Source organism: Agelaius phoeniceus, chromosome 1 (genome assembly GCF_051311805.1).
Source record: "Agelaius phoeniceus isolate bAgePho1 chromosome 1, bAgePho1.hap1, whole genome shotgun sequence".
NCBI classification, from domain to species: domain Eukaryota; kingdom Metazoa; phylum Chordata; class Aves; order Passeriformes; family Icteridae; genus Agelaius; species Agelaius phoeniceus.
This window is the reverse complement of record NC_135265.1, coordinates 88,682,646-88,705,730: the sequence shown is the minus strand read 5'-3', so window position 1 is coordinate 88,705,730 and position 23,085 is coordinate 88,682,646. Positions and strand designations below refer to the sequence as shown.

At 38.1% G+C, this 23,085-nt stretch overlaps 1 protein-coding gene across 3 annotated transcripts in view; it reads left to right on the top strand.

Annotated features, from left to right (window-relative positions):
* The window catches only part of PTPN3 (protein tyrosine phosphatase non-receptor type 3), a 156,474-nt gene that overhangs the window by 46,703 nt on the left and 86,686 nt on the right, over positions 1–23,085 (top strand). For all 3 annotated transcript variants that reach the window (XM_077182876.1, XM_077182865.1, XM_077182880.1), the window contains exon 2: positions 20,905–21,059. In XM_077182876.1, the coding sequence (XP_077038991.1) occupies positions 20,905–21,059 (155 nt within the window). The remainder of the gene's footprint in view (positions 1–20,904; positions 21,060–23,085) is intronic.

Sequence of the window (23,085 nt, the reverse complement as noted above, 5' to 3'; positions counted from 1 at the left end):
AGGTTGCAAGCCAGTGATAAAAATCCAATACTTGTTTATAACCAAGAATTGTGGAGAACAGTTTGGGGTGGAATCAATTCTTTCTGGTTTACTCCAAAAGTATAAGCAATTTGAGCTATCACTGAGAAAATTCAGATGTGCAAATATTAGACAACTCCTAATTTGTCAAAATGCTTGTGATGCCATACTTTGTGTATGTAAAATTAACAGCTTTTAGTAAGACTGCACATAGGTGTAGGGTTTTACATTTGCAGCCATGATGGAGGTTTTTCCTTCTTCTTGCTTTCAGATTTGTTCGACTTTAGCAACACAGTTTTTTTTTGAAGTAGTTGCCAGAAAATTTAATAAGTGGAGGAAATTTTTGTGAGACCACACCATTCAGGGAGCACTAGAAATCAAGAAACCAAAAATCTCTGACATATTTTAGAACTCCTCAGAATACTCTTGTAGTAAAGCAGCTGTCCTAATAGTATCTTTCTATTCATTAAGTTCAATTTTTTTAAGTTTATTCTCCAGCTTTGGTTAATGTGCTTCCTGTTCATATTGTAAATGCACATCTGGAGAAAAAGTACCTATCTTAAGGAAGCTAGTGATTTGGCACTTGGCAGCTGATAAGGCTCTAGGATTAAGGGAAGCACAGTGGCTCTTGGTAACTAGGAAGTGATTCAGTGTTTGATAGCGGGAAAAGCTGTGGGTTGTGTGTTTTGTGGTTTTTGGAGTTTTTTTGTCTTATACCTTTTTTGAACAGATAGTGCTTTACTATTTTTCAGATAAATATTTAATCTTTCAATTCATTCATGTGATACTTGGTGCCTTTGACCAGAGGTACCAAATAACTGATGTATCATGTTAAGTGTCCTGTTACTGTTCAATTACAGAGCCTGAACTGGCCAACAGCAGTCTGCATATATCAGGTAGTATCTCCCTGGAATGAATTGGGAACATCATACTTTTGTTGGAGCAGATTGCATAGGGTTGCAGCCTCACAGTTATTTCTCCTTGTCACTATGAGCAGAAGAATTACACAGTTGTTTAAAATTATGCAGTTGCTTAAAATCAGTGCTAAACTGGTAAACCCTGTTTATTATATGTTAGTATTATATTGGCTTTAGATCCTGAGATTGGCTTTAGATCCTGAGATAGCAGTGCATTTGATTTTACTGTGAGTTTCGTTCATCTAACTATACTTGATTTCTAACTAAATTTATGTGACTTTCAAGCCATCAGAGATCTTGTGGTATTCAAACACTAATGCAGTGGAATATGATGTTGGGCATATTCAGAATTAGGAAAATTTTCTTCACCAAGTGAATTAGCAAGCTTTGAAACAGGCTGTCCAGGGAAGTGGTGGAGTCACCATCCCTGGGGATATTTAAAAGGCATGTAGATGTGGCACTTAGGGAAATGGATGAGTGGTGCCAGTGCTAGACTAATGGCTGGACTTGATGATCCTAGAGATCTTTTCCAGCCTAAATGATTGTATGATTCTGGTGAAGGTAATGGATCACTGAAATAATTTCTTCTTATTTGCGTTGACTTCTTGATTCTGAAAACACAATATAAATAATGTTTCTTCAAAACAACCCTCCGTCTTCTTGGAGCAAAAGGATTGCAGAGGAGTTGTGATTGTTTTATACAGGAAACCACCTTTTCTCATGATATGTTACCTATTTTCTTTGGCTTATAAAGGAGGACTCTAGCCCTTTATTAAAAGAAGTTTTGAAAGATAATTTGCTCTGAAAATACAATTTTCAGAGATTAATTAATGTGGTCTTAAAAGCAAGCCTCTAGAATTTGTTGTGTTGGGGTCTAAAGTTAGCTCTGTCACCAAGTGAGCATTCTCAGGAGCAAGTGATTTTGTTATAATGTCAGTTACAGCCTCTGTTACTTGTTAACCAGTGCATGCTACATTGGACTGACTCGGAGTAGTGTCGTGTTGCGTACTATGGTCATCCGTATTTGGTTTTGCTTTTTCTTTTTCCCTGATTACCCAGGAAGTAAATCTTTCCCAGTATAAAACAAGTGGCTTAAAATTTCTCTTTTGGGTGTCAAAGTAAGCTGCCAAAGACAATTACAAGCTATGTTAACTGAGTATGAAGGAAATTAATCTTCATGTTGCTTAGTCTCCCAGATGTCCAGCACTGCGTCTTTATTATCACCTCATTTACCAAAGGCAAAAAGTAGATTTTTTTGGCCTGTGTTTGTCCCTCTGCCTTCTGTCCCCCAGACCTTTGTGAACACATTAATGTAACCAACAAACATGGTCTGTCTCCTCCACTGCTTATCATCATAGAATCATTGAATGGTTTAGGTTGGAAGGGACCTTAAAGGTCATCAAGTTCCAACCTCTGTGTTGTGTGCAGGGACATCTTCCACTGGAACAGGTTGCTCAAATCCCCATCCAACCTAGCCTTGACTCCCACAGGAAAGAATTTTGTCCCAATACCTAATCTGAATCTACTCTCTCCTTGTTTGAAGGAATTTCCCCTTGTCTTGTCACTATGTTCATGTAAAAGATTCCTTCTCCTTTTGTAGTCCCCCTTTGGGGACTAGAAGGCTTTGTTTATTTAATTAAGTAAAATTACTTCTAAGGTCAAGATACTATGCTTATTCTTACAGGTTTTTTTACAAAAGTAGATAGGAGTCCTAATGTTGTAGAAGCTGTGAAGAAAGTGTTGCTGTAGGTGTCACCTCAGTTGTGCAGATGGTCACAGCACTGCAGGAGTCCTGTGTCTTATCAGTGGTCCTCAGCTGCCACGTGCCAGCACCCAGAGCTGTGAAATGGCCTCTCTTGCTTAGAGACTGCTCACAGCATTCTTTGGAGCACGTTTGCTTTTCTTTTCTGGCAATGTGGAGAAAAACTGGCTTTACAACCATCTGCATGTTATAAGGCAAAGTTGAACTTTTAACATGGGTAATAAAAAAGCCTGTTTTACTGGATTGATTCGAGGCAACTTCAAGGCAATCAGCAAATGTGCCTCTTGCCAGCAGATAAGGTTAGACAGCATGAGGAGCCTGGCTTTATTAATGTCCTTTTCCATTCATAGGGATCCCTTTTGGCAGTTGATGTGTGACAAGTAAATGAGGTACAGGTTTGTGTTTCTTCATGTATTTAACTCTGATGTGCTGTCAGGTGACCTCAAGCAACATTGGGTCAAATAAACACTCCACTTCTGAGTTTTGCTGTTTAAAAAGCGTGCTGGTTGTCCATCCCTGCTCCTGTAATGCTCGATCATCTTGGTTTCAACACATTTTATATATATAATGTCTTACAGACCTCAAGCTGTGAACTACATCAAGAGCTTACTGCCTGCCCTAGGGCTGTGAAAGGCTCTGCAGATGTCTGTATTGCTCTGCCCAAGGGCAGAGAGTGAGCAGCTGCTTATGTTCACTCACTACCTACACTGGTGCTCTCTGCATCCTCTGTCTGACAGCTGGGCAAGACTGGCAGTATGGAGGAATGTGTGGGACTCACAAAGGCCTGGGATCTGGGAGAAAAGGGGAAGGGCTCAGGCTTGGAGAGTTGGCACCTTGGAACTCTAAGAGATGAGAGTAGTAGTAGGTGCATGCTCAGAGGCATCTGGGAATGCTTATGTGACTCTCTTAGGATAGTGGATGGTGCCAGAGGTACTCACCGAAAGGGATCACCAATATTTTACCAAGTTATTTAATAATGAATATGGACTTGTCCAGTTACATCTATTATAAACCTATAGTTACTTGAAATAAATATTCTGCAGACATTAAATTCTAGTATTCTGCTTTTATTTGCAGTGTGCTTATATTTACTGTTTTCTTCATTTTTGGTGTTGTTTTGTTTTTTTTTTTTTTTTTTAATTAGATGCCTGTATATAAGAAGAAAAAATATTTGCTTTGAGAACTATATAACTCTGGGAATAGATTACATAGAGAAGTATTGAAATCTTCCTTGCTGGAAGTATTCAAGGTTTGACCTAATGGGACCTTGGAAAATCTATTTTAAAGCCCTACTTTCAAGAACAGTTAGATCAGATGATCTCCAGAGGTCCCTTTCAACCTAGATTTTTCTATGATTCTGTGATCTAGGTCATGTATAGCCATGTATTTCTAAAACATTTGTGGTAGTATAATGGAAATTACATTAATCTTGTTAAAATAAAGGACATTTTTCCTGTTGAAAATAAATGTGAGAAATCAGCCTGCCAATGCAATACCATTGCCAGTATACAATGATAAACTTACCAAAAGAATTTACATTGTTGTTCTATATTACAGAAATAGCTATAATGCTGACACTCAGTTATTTTTACTTATATGAGAGCAGAAAGAGCTCTTAGTGAGGTTGCATCCTGTAAGGAGTTTGCTTGACGCACACCATGCTGCTTGAGTAGTGTTAAACAACCTAGTTTCAAACCTAATCAGAAACCATTTGACTATTAGTAGCAAATACCTTCCACCCCCCTTTATTATTGGTTATATGTAAATGATGAATGCCTCAATGAGGTTTTATGGCATGTTGTCTATTTATATATATGAAAATAACATATATATTGATATGTTTGTTGCAGAACAAATTGAACAGGTTAAGACAAGCTTATAAATGGTGGAGCTATATTTGTTTCAAAACACTTTGAAGTAAACATACCCTGTTTGTAGTTGGTTTCTGGGCATTTTTGTTGGTGGATTTTTTTTTAAATTTGTCTGTCTGTTTTCCCAATTGGCCAGCTGTAGTGGTTGGCCTTTTTGGTGTAAAAGTCTTTTTGGTTTTGTCCCAGCCATTCATTGTAGAAATTGTTACAAAGTCAATGTAATCTATTGGCATTCCCTGTATGACATTTCAAATTAGCCTTTCAAATTTTGCCAAGGTAATTCTGCTGTCTGCTGGTTCAGGAAATAGTCCTGAGGTCTGTGGAGATTTCTGTGCATATATTATGTAAAATTTGTACAGGAGACCTAAAAGTTTAGACCTGGCTTTCAGAGTGGAACTTAAAATTCTCTTACTGGAGATAGCAAAATCCTGTAAGCTACTTCATGGGAAAGTATACTTAAATATTCAAAACCTTTTATGTTAACCTGTGACTGATTTGCATGTAAAATTAGGTGCAGGGACTACTTGGTTGAGTATATTTAGTAAGTTTTAAATGCTGTTTCCAGTGCTTAACTTTGCAATAGAAGAGGAGTACATATATACAGATATACTTTACAAGCCTGTTTTATAATGACTCATCAGGTTCTTTTTTAACTTTTTTATTTCTTTTCATTATCTAGTAAAATTATTTCAAGCAGGGAGAAAAACAGTTGCAAGGTCAGCATTTCTCAAAATGAAAACTTTGTATTTTTTTTTTTACCTGGTGTTGCTAATGATTTATTCTTTTCTTTGTTGCTTTTTTAAATTATTTGATATCTTTACTTTCTTTGCATTTAGATCAGCCCTACTTTTTTTTGTTTTCCTGGCACCTAACCACTTTAGGACCTGCTCTTGAAGTGGGCAGAAAGGTGTTTGCATTGCGCTTGCCTTCCAGAAGAGATGTTTGATGTAGAATTTTCTTATTCTTCCACAACTCCTTAGCATAATTGCAGCCATCACAGACCGTGTTCAAATAGCGCTGCTCCAGGCTCTGGTGTGCTGTCACCTTTCTCTGGATAGCTAGATTTATAATTAACTACTGTTTGCACAATTAAAAATATTATAATTTAGGTGACAGGGGAGGGAAGGGGGGAGAAATCTTCAAACGGATTAGTCCTAGAACAGAGGAGCTGGTGGTTTTGAACGCCCGCTGTCAGCATGAGCAGGGTTCAAAAGCCGGGGCAGGGGCTTCCCTTGGAGTTTGTTCCGGGCGAGAGCAGGCGCTGCGTTGGCTCGGCTCGCAGGTGCTCTGGCACAGCCCCATCTCCGGGCGGGCTTCGGGAGCCTCCTGCCCGGCCCTGGTTAATGAGTAGCTTGGACCTCCGTGTTCCCAGCGCGGGGCGGCTTGACGGTGTCACTGCGGCAGGGTGTGCTGGGCTGGGGACCTGCAGCTGTGCTCTTGGGGGTGGCAGTGGCCCAGCACAGCCAGGCTTCTCTTCCAAGCTCAGTTTCAAGCCTCTTTTGGAGGTTTGCATGGCTGAAAACCAGAAGGAAAGTAGCCATCTAAATCTGCATTTTTGAATTTTTAAATCCTTTTTTTACTGCATTTCTAATGGCAGTTGTATTACTAAATTTTGTAGGTTTGATAACACTTTGTAGTAGCTGAACTTCTAAATTTAGGTGAAAAGTTCTACAGCCTCCTAAGGATTTAATTTTACTTCAACTACATTCTGCTCTTTTTGCTCTCCAAGTGTTTGATTAATTGATCAAAATAGTTTTGGGTTTTTTTCTGAAGCAAATTACAGTATGGTTCCTCTAATTCCACCTACATGAGTAAGAATGCACATTTCTTTTTTACAAGCTTAGTACGCTACATTTGGTACATCTTTGATAGTGTTGCCAGTTTTTCCCTTCGTGACTTAATATTGGTCATTGAGCAAAAGGTTCTTAGAGATAAGAAGGTGATAGTTTGCTAAACTGTTGCATACTGAAAGCTTGAGGTAGAAGAAAGTAATTAGCGTGGTCTATGATGATGGTTGTAGTAATACCACCAGAAAGAGTTGTCATCCTTGTTCTTCTGAGGTTTTCATTTCCCTCTCCTTCTGGAGATATTGATAAGGTGGACCTGAGGAGTTGATCTTGAAGCATTAAACGTGAATGATGGCAAAATATTTTATACTGTGGCAGATCAAATCTTTATCTGTAAAACAAGATGTTAAGACCTGTATTTAAGTGTAGTAGTGCATGTCTGTCACAGAAGTTAAGGTGTGTATGTGGTCACTGTTAGCTGTCTGTACATGAATAATTTGAGTCATGTTGGAGAAAAGGTGACAAATTCAGTAGTAAGAAAATGTCAGATGAGATGCTGAATGAATGCTGAAAATGTTGAATGAGATGCATCTGATTTCTCACCCAACTGTGCAGATAACATTGCTTGAGACTGGCTGGGACTAAAAAGAGGTGCTTTCAAGGAAGCCCTTCAGACTCAGCATGAAATCATGCAAACATTTATGAAGGGAAACCCACAAAAGATACTGAAACTTCAATAGACATTTTAAAAACCAAGCAACCATGACCTCCCAAAAAATGCCCCACACACCATATTTTATTTCACAATAATCAATAGTTTAACCTCTCTCCTTTTTTTTTTCTTTTTTTTTTTTTTTTTTTTTTTTAAAGGGTAGTAGTAGGAATTTGTACAAATCCTTAATACTTTTTTGGTTTTTTTTGCCTGGCACTGATCTAGTTCTTCAGGAGCAAACTTCATTCATTTTTTTAAAGATGCCAGGTAATTCCCCTTCACTATCTTATCTAATTTCTTCTTCCAACATCTACATGGTTGTCATACCCATGTTACCATTTGCTTTGTTCCATCCCATTATGCTTTTATTCATCCAGCACTTGCTTTTATGTTTGGTCTTCTGCTTATTCTACTTGAAACCCCCTATATTCTTCAGAGCCTGTGCTCATTCCTGATTCAATTAGTCTTATCAGTCCTGATTTATTTTTATGTTTGAACTCATCTGATATAATGCTTTTGAAATTTATGGAAAGGGGAGCTCTTTCTTCATGAATATGATAAGAAATAAACCAGGAGGCATTCTCTTCTTGATTTTTCCTCAAGGTTTTGAAGTGTTTCCCAGCCAGAGCTCTGCTGAGGTCTATCTCTTAGACCTCCCTTCCAAACATGCTGCTGCAATTCACTTTGGCTGCTTTGTGTTTGCTGGTTCAGGGGAGGCAGCCAGCTTGTCATTGCATTCAGTCCCCAGCAAAACTGTCCTACCAATTATTCTTTCTAGTCTTGCAAATTGCCTTTACTTTGATAGAATTTCTGTTCTTGTCATATTGCTTCAAGAGGGGGGCTCTATGCTGCTGCATGAATTTAACCTGGTTGAAAGTTACATACCTTGCAAGTTTTGGCTAGATCTAGCAGTTAATTTGCAGTGCATGCTGAAGCTGAATCCCCACCCCATTTTTGCAAGGGACAAACTTGCTTGGGTGAAATACTAGGTTTTATTAATAGTAGGAAAGTGTATGTGGTGTAGGTCAGAATTTGTACTTTAATTCCAAAGATCATGTAGCCGTTGAGAGCATTCAGCATAAGTAAATATTGATGTCACATTCAGAAAGCTCTCGTGGGCAAGCAGACCACTTACTTGGTCATGACAAGGTACATTTTGCACTAGGAAAGCAATTAAGATTAAATAAACAAAGCTGAGTATTTTTATTTAGGTGTAATTTAGGGTAGGTAATCTGGAGTAGGGGTCATTACCTTTGTTACTGATTACAGCATAAGCTTAAATATTAGAGATCTATGTAAAGGTTTAGCTAATAGCTTTCAAAATCAAGTTGCTAATCTCCTTTATTCAGTTGCTAAGGTAAAATAAGCTTGATGACATTGAAGAACCCATTTCAAATTAATTTCTCCTTTAAAGCTTTCATGACGATCAGCTATTTCCCGGAAAAAAGGCTGGTTTGTCATTGATTTGCTGTACTGCTCATTTCTGGTCAATTGACTAGTCTTAAGCAAAACTAGAAATACAGGACTGTGTTTTCAAGTAGTCCTTGTTTTGATGCCTTTCCTTTAAAATGCACTTCTGGTATATTGCTGGGTCATGAGAGAAACACAAAGGCAAAAAACCATTAGTAGTTGTGGACTTGTGTCCTGGGTCTCATTCCAGCTGTTCTGTGATCATGGCTCTAACCTGATGAGATGCTGCAGCCAAACCCCTCCAGCTCTCCCAGCCCTTCCACATTAGGTTTTGAGGAATTTGCCTGTGGGGAGGCATTGCCCATTACCTCTGCATTGTAAAAGTGCTGAGCAGTGAGGAAACTGGGAGAGATACCGGATCTCAGGACAGTAAGCAGAGCTTTCCTTTTTTTGCTCCTGTTTCCAGTATAAACCAGCAATGCTGGCCTAGTGCCTGCATTCCTCTGTAATCTGTTGCCACAGCATGCTAAGATTGTTTTGTGGGAAGAAGATAAATATTCTACCTGCCAGCCAGGAATACAAAAACTGAAATAGAAAGGCTTGAGGCATGTCAGATCTACTTGGCAAAATTTGGTGTGTTTGTTTGAAAATGCTTGGCATTGTCTTGTGCACTGAATGATTTGAAACTTAAAAACCAAACTAGCCTCTGAATGATAAACTCTGAAAAATAGCAGCAGTTGATACATAGGAATGCATTCTCAAAAATAAGATGTTTTAATTCTGTAAATTATGTGATCTTGGCTCTGCATGGGAGTTTTAACAAGGTTGAAGAGACTTGCATTACTTCAGATGGCAACAGGAGGCTTTTTTATAAATGAGCATTTGCTGGACAGCTGTGTTAAAAATGAACAAAAAAGGATCTAAATGGCCTGAATTACTTGTGCCAGTGTTATATGTCAGTAGGAGAATTGGAGAAGAAACAAAAAAACACCAAAAAACCTAAAACAACCCCCCCCTCCCTGTTTCCCAACAAAACCAAAGCAGTACTTCACCCAAGACAAGCAGTTCTTTACCAGACTCCTTTACAAAATCTCACTCTAATCCATTCAGTTTTACTCCCTCAAACTCCAGTTTGGACTGCATGGCTCATGTTCACTCTACTTTGGTGGCCTCATGGCAGAAGGTTTATCAGGTATTTGTCTAAAAGCTGCCCCAATATACTCACCTCAGCCTGTGATGGTGGAGGAATGCTCTGCCTTCCCTGGTCTAGGGCGGTATCTGTGCTGCCAGGGACATGGCTGTCCAGCCTGAGCTTGGCATTAAACCTTGTTGAATCCTGACTGGGAGGTTGCTTTTTGGCTCTTTGGGGGCTGAAGTTTTTAGGTGAATGCTTTTTGGAGCAGTGAGGTGCACCATGGTCACAGGGTGTGTGTTAATCTTGTAGGGTGGTCAAAATATTGTCTAACAGGGATGTAAAGATGTAAATGTTTAGATTTTGCTGGTTTGAAGCATACACTATTTAAATACTTATGGAAAACCAGAAAGCACAAATTGTTTGCAAGCTAGGACGTGTTCTGTAGTATGTTTACTTTATTTTTTCTTCACTGTGTGGAGGAATTACTTTCTTCTTTTAAAGTAAGGATGTCCAAGCACATGCAGGAATTGGAAAAATGTCTATCCAGATTGAATGGCAGTGTTGCTTTTTTTTTTGTTTGCTTATTCTCTTTGTGCAGGAGGAGGAGGACTTGTGCAAAAGGTACAGAGCTGCAGTCAGTGATACTGCAGGTCCTGGAGAACAGTTGGAACTTATTGATAACAAATTCTTGTGATACTAGATATTTTGAAGTCTGTAACACAACCTGAAAAGGGAAGAAAGAGGTGTGCTTTGGTAAGCTGAAAATACAAGTATTTCTGTTAGTCATAAATGCAAGAGAAAGATGAGATGAAGAGAGGAAAGAATGGCAGTAAGCTGTTCATCTCTGGCGATTGTTTACAAAATGCAGATGTTCCTAGACTGGCTTTCCACAGTGTGTGTTTGCTTTTTCTTCTTGACTTACAAACCAAATATAATGGGTTGGATTGGGTTGGGAGGGGCCCAAAGATCACCTAGTTCCAGACCCCCTGCCATGAGCAGGAATATCTTCCACCAGACCATGTTGCTCAAAGCTCTATGCTGCCTGGTCTTGAACACTTCCAGGGGTGGGGCATCCACAGCTTCTGTGGGCAACCCATCCTAGTGTCTCACCATCCTCATAGTGAAGATTTTCTGCCTAATACCTAATCTGAATTTCTCCTCTTTTAGCCTAAGTCATTACCCCTTTTCCTATCACTATGCCCATATAAAAAGTTGTAAATTTTCTGGAGATGTTTGTCTCCCTTAGTCCCCTCACAGGGCAAGTAAACTTCTTACGTGAACATCTTCAGTTTTGTTTATCTGAATATGTAAAAACAAGACATTATGATCAAAGTATCAGGAGGTGTTTTAATTTTATCATGTTGTTTAGGTTTTGATTCTAAGATGCAAGATTTCTGCAGCACATTTTCAAATGCTTTCCTAATAATCATGAGGTAGAACTTTGTGTAATTCCTTCAACTAGTTTTGTGAGACTTGAGGATCTCCTGAACTCATCATTTTGAACAGTGCTGGAGTATAAATTACATTATAGAATTATAGTCTTTAAAAGAAACAGTTTTTTCTCTTCATACAGCTTGAAGTTCCCCTTCATAACATAACTTTCAATTTCCAGATTGCTATTGTGTCCTTCCTTTTTCTTTTAAAGGAAGAATTGCTGTCATTTGATTATTCTACCATTTAATCTTTTTCAATAGTATTCTGCGCTTAACTGCAGATTGCTTGTGCTGTGTTCCAAATCCCTCTGGGGACCTTTTGAAGCCATAGGTTTTATAACAGAAGTCTTGTGTCATGCTTAATGGAATATATTTCAAAAGCTTGCAGCAGAATGTGTATTATAAAATATATGAAACAGGAATGTATAGAAAACAGTTTTGTGAAGTTTTAAGCTTTAAGTTCTAAAAGAAGTATCTGGGTTCAGAAAGATAATTCATAATAATTCTGAAGAGTTTTTTGTTCATTGACACAATTTACAAGATAGGTTTTCTTCTGAGGTCCAAAATGTTTCCTTGCAAAATGTATGAACTGGGTTTTTTTGTTGCCAGCGATAAGACTTTTTCTTCCCAAGCTTGAATGGTACACAGTCCTCTGTTGTGTTGAGAAGTAGACTGAGTATTGCCCACAGTGGAAAACACTGGGTAACAGTGGCACATCTCGATCTGCTACTCATCTATTTGAGATATAAGGAGAGGATTGTTTAAGAAAGCTGGTGTTTGGAGTTTTTTTTAAACATGCCTGTTCTCATAAAAGGCATTTTCTGCAGTTTGTGATTTTTTTTTTTTTTTGGTAGGCCATCATCATGCTGTATTGGCAAATTAAATATTTCAGTGTAGATCAGTAATCTTTTAACTCATAGGTGGAGGACAACAGTTCAAAGTTGTTATCAGAAAAGAGCGTGTCTCACATAGGGAACATTATATGGAGACTTGATACTTTTCTGACACTCTCAGCAACATTCTGAAAAGTGAAAATTGTATGTATTTCTTTATGTTACCCTATAGGGGATAGAGATTTATATTAACCTGTAAGCATGGTGGATAGTGTGAGATTTGTGTGAATAATCCCAGTTTTACTTTAGAGTATTTTTAAAACCAGAAGTAGAACAGAAAGTTTCTCGACTGTTTGATTAGTATTGTACTATGGATATAGTAAAAAAATTAGAATTTCCCTCTAAAAGCATGTTTTGGAAATATATTTTAATACTTAAAGCTTTGGTTATTTTTCTACATCTCATCCTGAGTCTGTCATGCAGATGATTATAATTCTTCTTAAATATAACAGCTTTACTTGGCAGGAGAATTGACATGATGGTTCTTGTTTCATGTTATGTGTCATACAAAAGTTTCATGACACACGGCTTATTGCCAATGGAATGATGTATTTTTTGTATTTCAGTTTTGGTGTGATGATTAATTTGGTAACTAAGATTTCAGAATATTTTTTTGCTTGTCTTTATAAATTTCAGTGGTGAATGCTTATTTACTTGGTTTTGAAAATTTGAAGGTGTAAATTACTTATTCTATATAAACTCATATATTTTTGGGAAATGTTGATAGCTGGGCACTGCAGTGCTCAGCTTTCACTTTGACTCAGTGTTCACTTCCACTCTTCAGTGTTGTTAGTGTAAGGCACTACCAAGCTGGGGAAGGTGAATTTTGGCTTTCATTCTGCAGTTTTTATTTTGAATTCATGCAACATTGTTAGTTACTTCCCAAAGGTATTATTTGGAAAATAAAGTAATGGTAGCCCTTGCATTTTTTTGGTGAGATGATTTTCTTTTGTTCTGTGGTCTGCTTAAAGCTGAGGCAGGCAATAGAGGAAGCCCTAGAGTTCCTGAACGCTTTGATTGGCAGCGTGCAGGAAGTGAAGCAGCATGCTGTTTACTGCCCTCAGCACTCTGGCTGAAGGTGTTATTTTAGAAATGGTTTTTAAAAATGAAAAAGATCATAAAGATCATAAAGATCTCTGACATGAGCAGTAAAAGCTGCAAAAAATGTGAAAGCATTATAAGTGTGTATTGTTCTCACCTGTATTTCACAGTATTTTAGCAGTGTAGGGAGCAGGGCTCTTGCTTTTTCTGCTGTCAATCATTCTGCATGCAGTAGATACCAGCTCTTTACTTGTGCTCGTCCTGTGTCTCAGGTCTAGCAATAATACTTCATTCTCTCTGAAATGACACATTGGATCCTACAGTGCCTTAGCTGTGTGGTTTTATTGTATGTATGCAAAAGAGCATTTGTGAAGTTGGCATTACCAGATTGATACCCTGGAAGTTTGAGGAGTTATTCATACAATCTTGTTTGATCCTTTGCAAATGTGACCAAAATATTTACTTCAGAAGTTGGAATAAAGGATGCTAAAAACACAAGATCTGAACAACACTGAAATTGATGGTCAGTATTGTTTTTCCACCAATAAGCTCTTCTAGAGTTTAGTTACCATTAGGTTATCTGATTTCAAGATTAAGTTTTCAGATAAGCAGTCTTTGCTGCTGAACATGTTGCTGAAAGGCTGGGATAATCCTTCTAACCCCCAGTCCCCCATGTAAAGGCTATTACTATGTAAATAGTATGGTTATTTTGGTCTAATAATCTCTGTTACCCTGATGGCAGCCTGTTCTGCCTCTTCAGTCTTAACAGCAAGAGGTGTGGGGATGGCTGAAGCTGTGCATGTTTTACAACTCTTGGGTAAAAATCTCTTTGGTAAATCTTTACAGGTGAAGCACACCTTTTTCAAAAGGGAAGGACAGGAAGAAAGAAGGGTCTCAAAAAAGTTGAACTGAAATCTTTGTCTCTAAAACTTGCACTGGAATGAATATATATGTATGTACAGAACAAATGTTTAATGTGGCTATTCCATTTTTTTTTCAGGATAATTTGGTCACTTAGTGTTTTTACTCTGCCACTGTAGGATGGTCCCCAACAGAAATAATGTTCCCAGTGCAGCTGCATGAGTGTATGTAGGTCCCAGGCAGCAGAACTGAAATAAGGATTGGTGGCTTAATGTGGTGCATGGCTTTTCTGCACCAGATACTGCAGCTGCTCACACTGCTGGCATTACCTTCAGTATGATATTGGTTTAGTGGGATCTCAGTGGCATGTCAGTCAGGGTGCAGTATAATGCTGGAACTGAAAGGCATCTCTTCTGGTCTGTCTTTGACATTCATGTCTGGTCCTGCTGAATCCAGAGTTTAAAATAGCTGGATTTCCCATGAAAACACTTTGCAATATGAATTTACCAGGGTTGTGTTATAATGAAAAGCTAAATGAAGTGCAGGGAAAGCTTGCAAATCACTTAATTACTCAATTTATGCACTAATTAAGCATCTAACCTCTTGTAGTGGTATAGGGACTTTTTAAAATTTATTCACCTGCATATACTGGGTTCTCTTTTAAGACGCAGTGACTACTGTAGATAGGTAGGTAACTGATTCCTAGACATTACTAGGAAAAATCTAGTTTATTTCCTTTTGGCTTTTAAAAGTGAAATAAAAAGCTAGATTCCAATTCTGTGCTGGTTAGAAGAGGAAAGAGTATTCACAATTAGTTGTGGTCTGGTTTTTGTTTTTAGAATGAGCCTTTCTTTCTTGTACCTACCTTCATTGAAACTAAAATTCTTTGAAGTATGCTCTAAATAAACAAATAGAGGTGTCATACTGTATGTGGTCTACCCTGAAGGCTTATTTGTGGGTGAACTCTGGCATTAAGGGCTATTAATGGAGAAGAGGTATCATTATATTTTACTGTGGAAGGATGTTTTCTCTTTGCTCAGTTCTGTACTGGTTCTGGGAAATTATGGGCTGGCAATGTGTGTTATGCCTGTTGGAGGTATAACTTCAAAATGCCTATGTTTTTTGCTTACATGGACTAATTTTCTGTGAAGAATCTCTGCCTATAGGTTGGGTTTTTTTGTTTTTTTGTTTTTTTTTTTTTTCTGGAAAATCAAAGATGATAGCTAGAATGATTTAAGCACTAGTAGTTCAATTTTTGATATCATTCTTAGAATACTTAGCTAGACCTATTGATTACTTACATGGCAGATAAGTAGTTTTGCTGTGCTTGAAAATATCATAGGTATTTTATATATCATATATAAAAATCCAAGAAAGCCAAATCTTTAATAAAATTAATTTTTGATTTTAGCCTTGCTGTGAAGAGTCTCTATTATAATGATATTGCTGCCCTTCTTAAAGAGAAGTGGTTTGAAAACTTGCAGCTACTGCTTTGGAAGTTGTGTGTGTATCTACACACATGCACCAACTTTCAGTATGGATATTAACCTTTATTCCTGTTCTAAGGAAGGCCATGCTGCAACAAGTCTTTTATTCTTTGTGTCTCAGTTTGGAGGTATTTTTTGGAGGTATTCCTACCATAATCTGTAAGGCTTAATCATCTAAGGCTTTCATGCTTGTTCTATATTTATGGTTTAATTGCTTTGGATCGGATTTTTTTTAGCTTTTGTTTTTCCAAGTAATGTGAAGTTTCATCATGTTGCTTCTGGCTTCCCCACTTGCTTTCTATATAATTTACATGAATATGTCAGGAAAATTTTGTGAAGAAATAACTACAAATAAGGATAAAATGGTGATCTGCACACACTGCTCAAAATGCCATTTATCTTTTACTTTGGTTATTGCTATAGTAATGCTTGGTAATTTGTATTGTGCTAAATACCTCTTGGGATTTTCCCAAGAGAACTAGAAGAGCTGAATTTTTTTTTCATAGGGAGGCATTTAGTTTCTTATTGACAATGTGGAAAAGATGAAGCATTTCCTCTGCAGAAGGTGGAAGCAGAGCCTGGTTTTCATACATAGTGAGTTAAGCCTAATTCTTCTATTTGGAAAATCTGGCTGAATAATTTAGTCGTCATTAAGATGCACTGATGATAGATAGGGCTCTGTGTAAGTAATTCTTAACTACGTGGGCTGATGCATGCTGAAGAGCATTTGTATCAGTTGTCTTAGGGATATACATTGCCACAAAGACACCTTTAATTTGTTATACCTCTTTCCATTCCCATGTCAGTTATTTTGTACCTTTTTAGTAAAGGAACAGATAACCATAAAATGTAACTGTTATTGAAAGGGCACACAAGACTTGACCATGTTGTTAGTACTACTGTTTTCCCCTTCCTTGTCGGGGTGGTCACTCAGACAATGAAAGTGAGTTGGAAGCACTATCCTTTTGTATATGACATTCCCACAGATTCTGTAATATCTATGATTTTTGAGAGACCAGTGTTTTCAGTCAAGACTGTAATAAACTGAGAAAACTTAGTGCAGTAGTCTCCTCCTACAAAAAACATGAGTGTACCCATTTACAGGAGTAAATTATCCCTACTGACCTGAAGAAGTGGAGGTAATAAATAATTTATTAAAAAAAAAAACAACAACAAAAACCTCAAACAATCACAAACCCAACAAATCTATTAACAGTTATACACACTATGATTATATGTAGAAGGTCTTTGAGTGTATACTCAGTAAATCTGCCCTTAATTTAATTACTTGGTAAAAAATAAGTTAATGGCAGTTATACTGATAATGGAATCTTAAGCTTTTTTACCAGCAATTTCCAAGCAGTTGGAAAGAAATCAAATGCTGGTATGGAAAAAAAGTATTTTTAAAAGTCAGTCTCAATACAAAAGATGAGGAAAACGTGTTATTTTTGTTCTGCTTGACTGCAACATTACTGTAGGAGAAGGCATGCATAACCAAACTTGTCCAGAAATGTGTTTAATGTACTTGGAAAACATTAACTTCTTTTCATATCTGTACTTGTATTTGTTTCTCCTGTAAGCCTACTGCATGATTTCATTATGGGATAGAATTCCACATGTTTGTTTTATACTTTATAGCTGTGAAAATAACTGTGTTTTCGATGTGTTTTGTTTGTTTGTTTAATTAAAATATACCTCCCAACTTCCTGGATTTTTTTAGGGAAAACATGCTTATTTTAGGGAAAGGGAAAAAACCATTGAAGTGCTGACTTGTTGATAATATTAAATTGTCTTACAGGTTTTTAAAATTTGGTTTCATTTCTGAATCAGCCTCCTTCCTGAGGCTACAAACAGGGACTGAGATTTGCATGTAGTGGCTGGTTCTGGTCGCTCAGGGCTGGAGGGTGATTGCTAGGGCTTAAGAGCCCTTGTCTTAGAAGTGTAAGGCTTCTGGTTGTGCTGGACATCTCAGTGGCCCCTCTCCCTTCCCTGAAAGCAGTTGCCATTGCAGGTTCCTTCATGTGCTTCTACATGTTGCACTGGGGTCCATAAGCCATTCCAGTAACCTGGCCTGATTTAAAATACAGCTTTAAACAGCTCACTTATGGATGAAAAGTCATGTAGCAGGCGCCAACAGCTCAGCTGCTCACCTGTCTCCTGTTCTCCTTCCCTTGCCCTTTAGGCTAGGGATTCACTAAGTTGTTTCCTTGCAGACTTGCTGAGCACGTGGCACGCTGAGGTGGGACATGCAAAGTGGTGCGGGCAGGTTCCTGTGGTGTGACACTCGTAACACAGCTCCCTGAGGAGCTCACTTGGCACAGTGGTGCTCAAGGCCATGGAGGTGGGAAGTAGAAGGTGTGGCTTTCTCTGCTGGGGACTCCAGCTGGTGACAGTTTCCTAGGCCTTGATTAGTCCCCTTGAGCTCCAGTTGACTGATAGCTGTGGCATCCAAACACTCAGCCATTTGTCCCTGTCTTGGCACAGCTCCTGTGGTCAGCTGGCTTTGTTGAGGACAGCCTCAGCTGGGGCTCTTTGCTTGCCGTAAGCACAAACCATGAACTCTGTGTTCCTGGTGTGATTTTACATAAAATGGTAAAAATAAAGGAATTGCAGGTTTTCATTTGTGAACCCAAACTGGTCACAGTAGCAGGTTTGAAGTTCTCATGATAAATTTCCAACTTACTGCTTCAGTTGGGGAATTGGGCATATAACCCAGCATCCAGCAGATCACCTGAAGGTGTTAAAGCAGAGGTAATTGAAAAACTGGCACAAGGCTACAAATTTCAAACTAAGCACCTCTCATTTTATAATGAACTGCAGTATGAAAGTATGTGTTACTGTTAGCTCTTAGATAGCTTTGGTTATCCAGGAGACAGGCTGGGTTTCCTGCAGAGGGACCGTGGTATGAAGTTGACCTGTAATTACTTGTGGTACTATGCACAGTCACTTAAATAAAAATCATCAATTTGGTTTATTCAGGTTAATTTTTTTGCAGTTATAAGAGTTTTCTTTTTTTGCTGGTGTTTTTTTTCTGGATTGCAAGCACATGTGTATATAAATGTTATTGATGCTATTTTATTGGCTTCTGCATTTGAAGCTCGAACAAGTGAGTAGCAAGATCTGGCTATATTGTAACACTTAAAAAAATAATGCTCTGCTGGAGAGGGATTAGAGTTAGGTATCAAAATGTCTGAAGTGTCTCCAGGTGTAGCTTAACTTGAAGCATGTTCTGCACTAGGGCTTCAGGGGCTGAGCACTGTTTGCTCCCTCTCTCTGGGTAGATCAGGAGCAGGGTGCTGGAGACTCCTGTGGACTGCTGTGCTCTGCTGAAGCCTGACAAAGTTAGAATATAATTAGGGCATAGAGAAAGGGAATGGTGGAAGTGTAAGATAGGTTGGCCATTATAAGCAAAAGGGTCAAATAGCCTTTTTTCACGAATGGAGAAGTCTGTGTGCTGGGACCATTAGGTGTTGGAATGCAGACTGAGCCCTTAAGGCCAGGCTGATGAAGCTTTGAATCTGGCTACCAAAACATTCTCTCTCATCTAGTGGCTGGCCCACAGTGAAGGATAACCTTCCACTTAACCCATCAGTGGACTAGTGGATAGAGAGCTATTTCTGCAAATGAGAAGGTGTTTTTTGCCAGCTGAGGTGGAGAGTGGAGAAAAGACTTTGTAGTATAATTAATGTAGTCACTTGACTTTTTGGTGAAAGGTGAACATGGTGCTGAATAAATAGTTTAAAACTTAGCTGCTAGAAAATTAGAGAATGTGAGACTGAAGACTTCATTTACAATCCTAGTTTGTCATCAACTTTTTGTATACTCCTGATAATTGGATAACTGTATATTTTATTTAACAGCAACCAGTCATGAATTACCCCATTTTCTGGATATAAAAAACCAAAAAACCAACAAAAAACAAAACCTGTGATTAGATGCAGACTGTACATCAAGAAAAATTTCAAAGCAATAGGAGTGTTTGGTGGTTTATATGGAAATATTGTTCATAATTCTCCTAAAGATTACCTCTTCCTTTTTATCCCCTTATTTAAAAACAAAAGAATAAAAAAAGAGCCAGAGAAAAGAAAAAAAGAAACATCTAAAACCCCTAACCCACACCTTTTCTGAGGAAAAAAATGCATGCTGGCTAAAAAAAATGAGTCTTGCTAGCTTACAGTTTTGATTTTAGAAAATATACAATGGTGAACTATCAACTGGCTGACAAAAAAAACCCATGAGAGTGTTGTTGGAAGTGTTGAATGCTAATGTGTGTCTGACTTCTGAGCTGTCTGTGAGAAGGCAATTGTTTTAGCTGCTTCTGAGTATAGATTACACGGACTTGAGTGGAGAAGGATCACTGCACTGCTTTGTTGTCTTTGCAACCCCAAAAAGACCACTTTATGCAATTTTACATCCCATGGCTCTTCATGCTTTTCATGTCTCCCTTTCAAAGAGATATGTAGTAGAGACAATGCTTTGGTATTTTAAGTGATTTTTTTTTTCTAAATTGTTCCATTTCTGTAGCTGTGTAAAAGAAAAGGCAGCCTGTGTTTTAAGGCAGATAGACAGAAAAGGGAAGATGGCAAAATAGTGCTCATATAGGTCCTGTCTAGCTTGGCCAGCAGTCTATGTAACACTCATATTATGCAAGTCCCTTTGTAGCTGTCCCCTTATAAGTGAGGAATGGTTTGGTAATTGGTATGGTAATTAACCTGGAAAACTATCCTCTGCTTCGCTTGCCAACTGGCTTTAAACGCTGTGATGTTAATTGGTAAACTGATCCAGTGAAGAGAGGCTTGAAATGTTTACAGGCTTGTCTGAATTTAATTCACCTCTTATTTCAATGAATGGCTTTTTGTTGTTTGATGGGATGTTCCTTTGTTTGTTTTAATTTGTAAATCCTGATTTTTAGAGTTTTGGTTTTCATTAAGAGTTTTTTTAAAGAAAAAAGCCTAAGCAACAAAATAAGTGTTTTCTTGTGGGATGTTCTTTTCTGGCTTCATGCTAGACTGTAAAATATTGGCATGTTTTAAGAGTTAGTTCTGCTTGCCTTACATATGGTGTTTGCATATATATTCCTGAAACAAAGTGTTACTTGATAGAATCTGATTTGCATTAACTCAAGACTGTTTTGTCAGCTGAGAGTAAACAGAATTATTGTAGTGGAACTTGTATTGTAAATGCAGAAATATGTAGGAAATGTAAATGGGGGTAAGGGGTTTCCTAGTTACAGATGATAAAAACTTGTCTTGACGTTGCCTTCCTACATTATAGTAGGTGTTTGGGGTTTTTTAATGATTTAAACTAAGGCACTGACTCATGCCTAACCCAGGTATACATTGCAGGGATTACCTGTAATTCTCTTGATAATTTTCCCATTTACAGTGTGGGAACCCCTCTATATTTATGCATTTATGTTCTGGTTTACAACAGGCTAATTTTACAACTTATTCTTTTCTAGAAGAAGGATTTGTTAGCTTGGGGTGTAATGAGGTCTTCATGATGTTGTAAGTTACTCTGAAAAACAAACATAGAGAATTATAAGAACTGTCATTAAACATAGTTTTTGTTTTATAGGTTATTCAGCAATAGTTATGAACTCCCGTTTACGAGCCTTAGGTGGGAGGATAAATAACATACGAGCATCGGAGCTACCAAAAGAGAAAACCCGATCAGAAATAATCTGTAACGTCCACTTTCTGGATGGCTCAGTACAAAGCTTCAAAGTCAACGTAAGTTTGGAAAACTACTTTCTTTTTAAATACATAGAAATTTGTTTGAAAGCTGCAGATGAAATATGGGACCCTGAGGCATGGTACCTCTAAAAGATGTTGAAGATGTAGCTTTGTCATAACAAACTGCACAATTACTGCTTATGAAGTGGATTTAAAAAATTTGTTTTCAAGCCAACCAACTTCAATGTCATAAAATCATGTCATGCAGATTGTATCTGGAAAAAGGTGTTCTACATGATATGGGAACCACGAAGAAACAGATCTGGTGATCATTATCAACTATGAATAAGTAATTCATATTTAAAGGAAACTCCTGAACTGGGATGTGCTTCTCCTTCAAAGGACTAGTAAAAGGACTCCTCCTGAAAGAAGGAGACCTTATAAATTCCTGTAGTGATGTCAGTACATATTTTCAGAAATGCAAAGTTGATGTAAACAGTGAAGATGTTGTGGCTCAGTAGGACTGTTCTGATCAGTCTTTTGTACTTCAATACAGTCTCTTTATTTGGGTGTGGGGAGGGAAAGGGGATTAATGGGGGTTTGTACTCCGTATTTTTAGTGTATTTTATTCTGCAAGGATTATAACTTTTAGTACTGATTTAAAATATCAGTTCATTTTTGAATGAAAACAAGGGAAACTTCTCAATCAGCTTTCAATAGAATTATTTGACCATGCAGAGAAACTGTGGATAAATTTAAGTAGAATTGTGTGTAAGACTTGTGTGTATTTCTTTATATGATACTTCTTTTATCTGAGTTACCTTGTTTGAGAAGAAGCATTTTGCTGAGGAAGCTGTATTTAGATATCTTAGACTACACTGTGCTTTCTAATAGGACATTCAAAAGTGCACCCAAAAGTTGTATTTTCCCAAGTCTTATTACAGTTCTCTGCAGACTAATTTTGTTTTTTTAACTTTGTCTGCTGGATATTGGATACTGATTGAAATATAAATTATCTGATAGGTTAAAAAGGCTATTTCCACCATAGTATATCCAGAATTAGTCTCATTTTAGTATTTTTTTTTGCATGCTATGTGTTCATATATGTGTGTAATATTGGGGAGTGGAGTAGAAGGAGAGTAAGTAAGAGAAGGAGCAGCACGTTAGTATACAGTTTCCATTGTTTGTCTCCAGCATGCCCTGGGAATTGTCTTGTCTGTCAGTGAGCTGGCATAATTGCCACCTGCCCTGCACAAGGATCTGTGTAAAGTGGGGAATTCAAAATGGTTTTAAGTCCATGCATAGTAGTATATTTGTTCTTTGTAAACAGATGTTTCACAGCTTTAGGTGTAGTGCTTGGCCTGAATTCCAGCATTATACAAGTGAAATTTGCTCCCCGTTTCCTCCTTTAGGCAGTGAGTGCAAAATGGGAACCATTGAGAAGGAACTGTGTAGACCTTAAGGCAGCTTTCTGGTACCTAAAGAAAGCTGGAGAGGGACTTTGTACAAGGGCATATAGTGATACAACAAGAGGGGACTAGCTTCCAACTGAGAGAGGGTAGATTTAGATGAGATATTAGGAAGAAATTCTTTGCTGTGAGGGTGGTGAAGTGCTGGAACAGGTTGCCCAGAGAAGTTGCAGCTGTCCCATCCTTGAAAGTGCTCAAGACCAGGCTGGATGGGGCTTCGAACAACTTGGAGTAGTGGAAGGTGACCCTGGCCATGGTAGGGGAGTTGGAACCAGATGATATTTAAGATGAAATTCTGAACTCAACTGATTTCTCTCCCTACCTTCAGCATATCCTTAGGGTACCACTCCTGGTTACCTCCTCCATCCAGGAATTGTAAGGGCCTCCTTTACTGCAGCTGTGATGCTGAACTGTTCACAGGGGTGATATAGGACTCATTACTGCTCTACATGAAACAAGCAGGGAATGCAGCTACCCTGCTGTGTTATGGCTTAAGAAAAGGGTTTTGCAGATTTATGTTCTTTGAGTACTGAGCTGGTAATGAGGGAGGCTGCATTTTTCTGTGAGGATGGCCCTTCTTGATTATCTAACCTTACAGCAGCCTAAGAATAGGC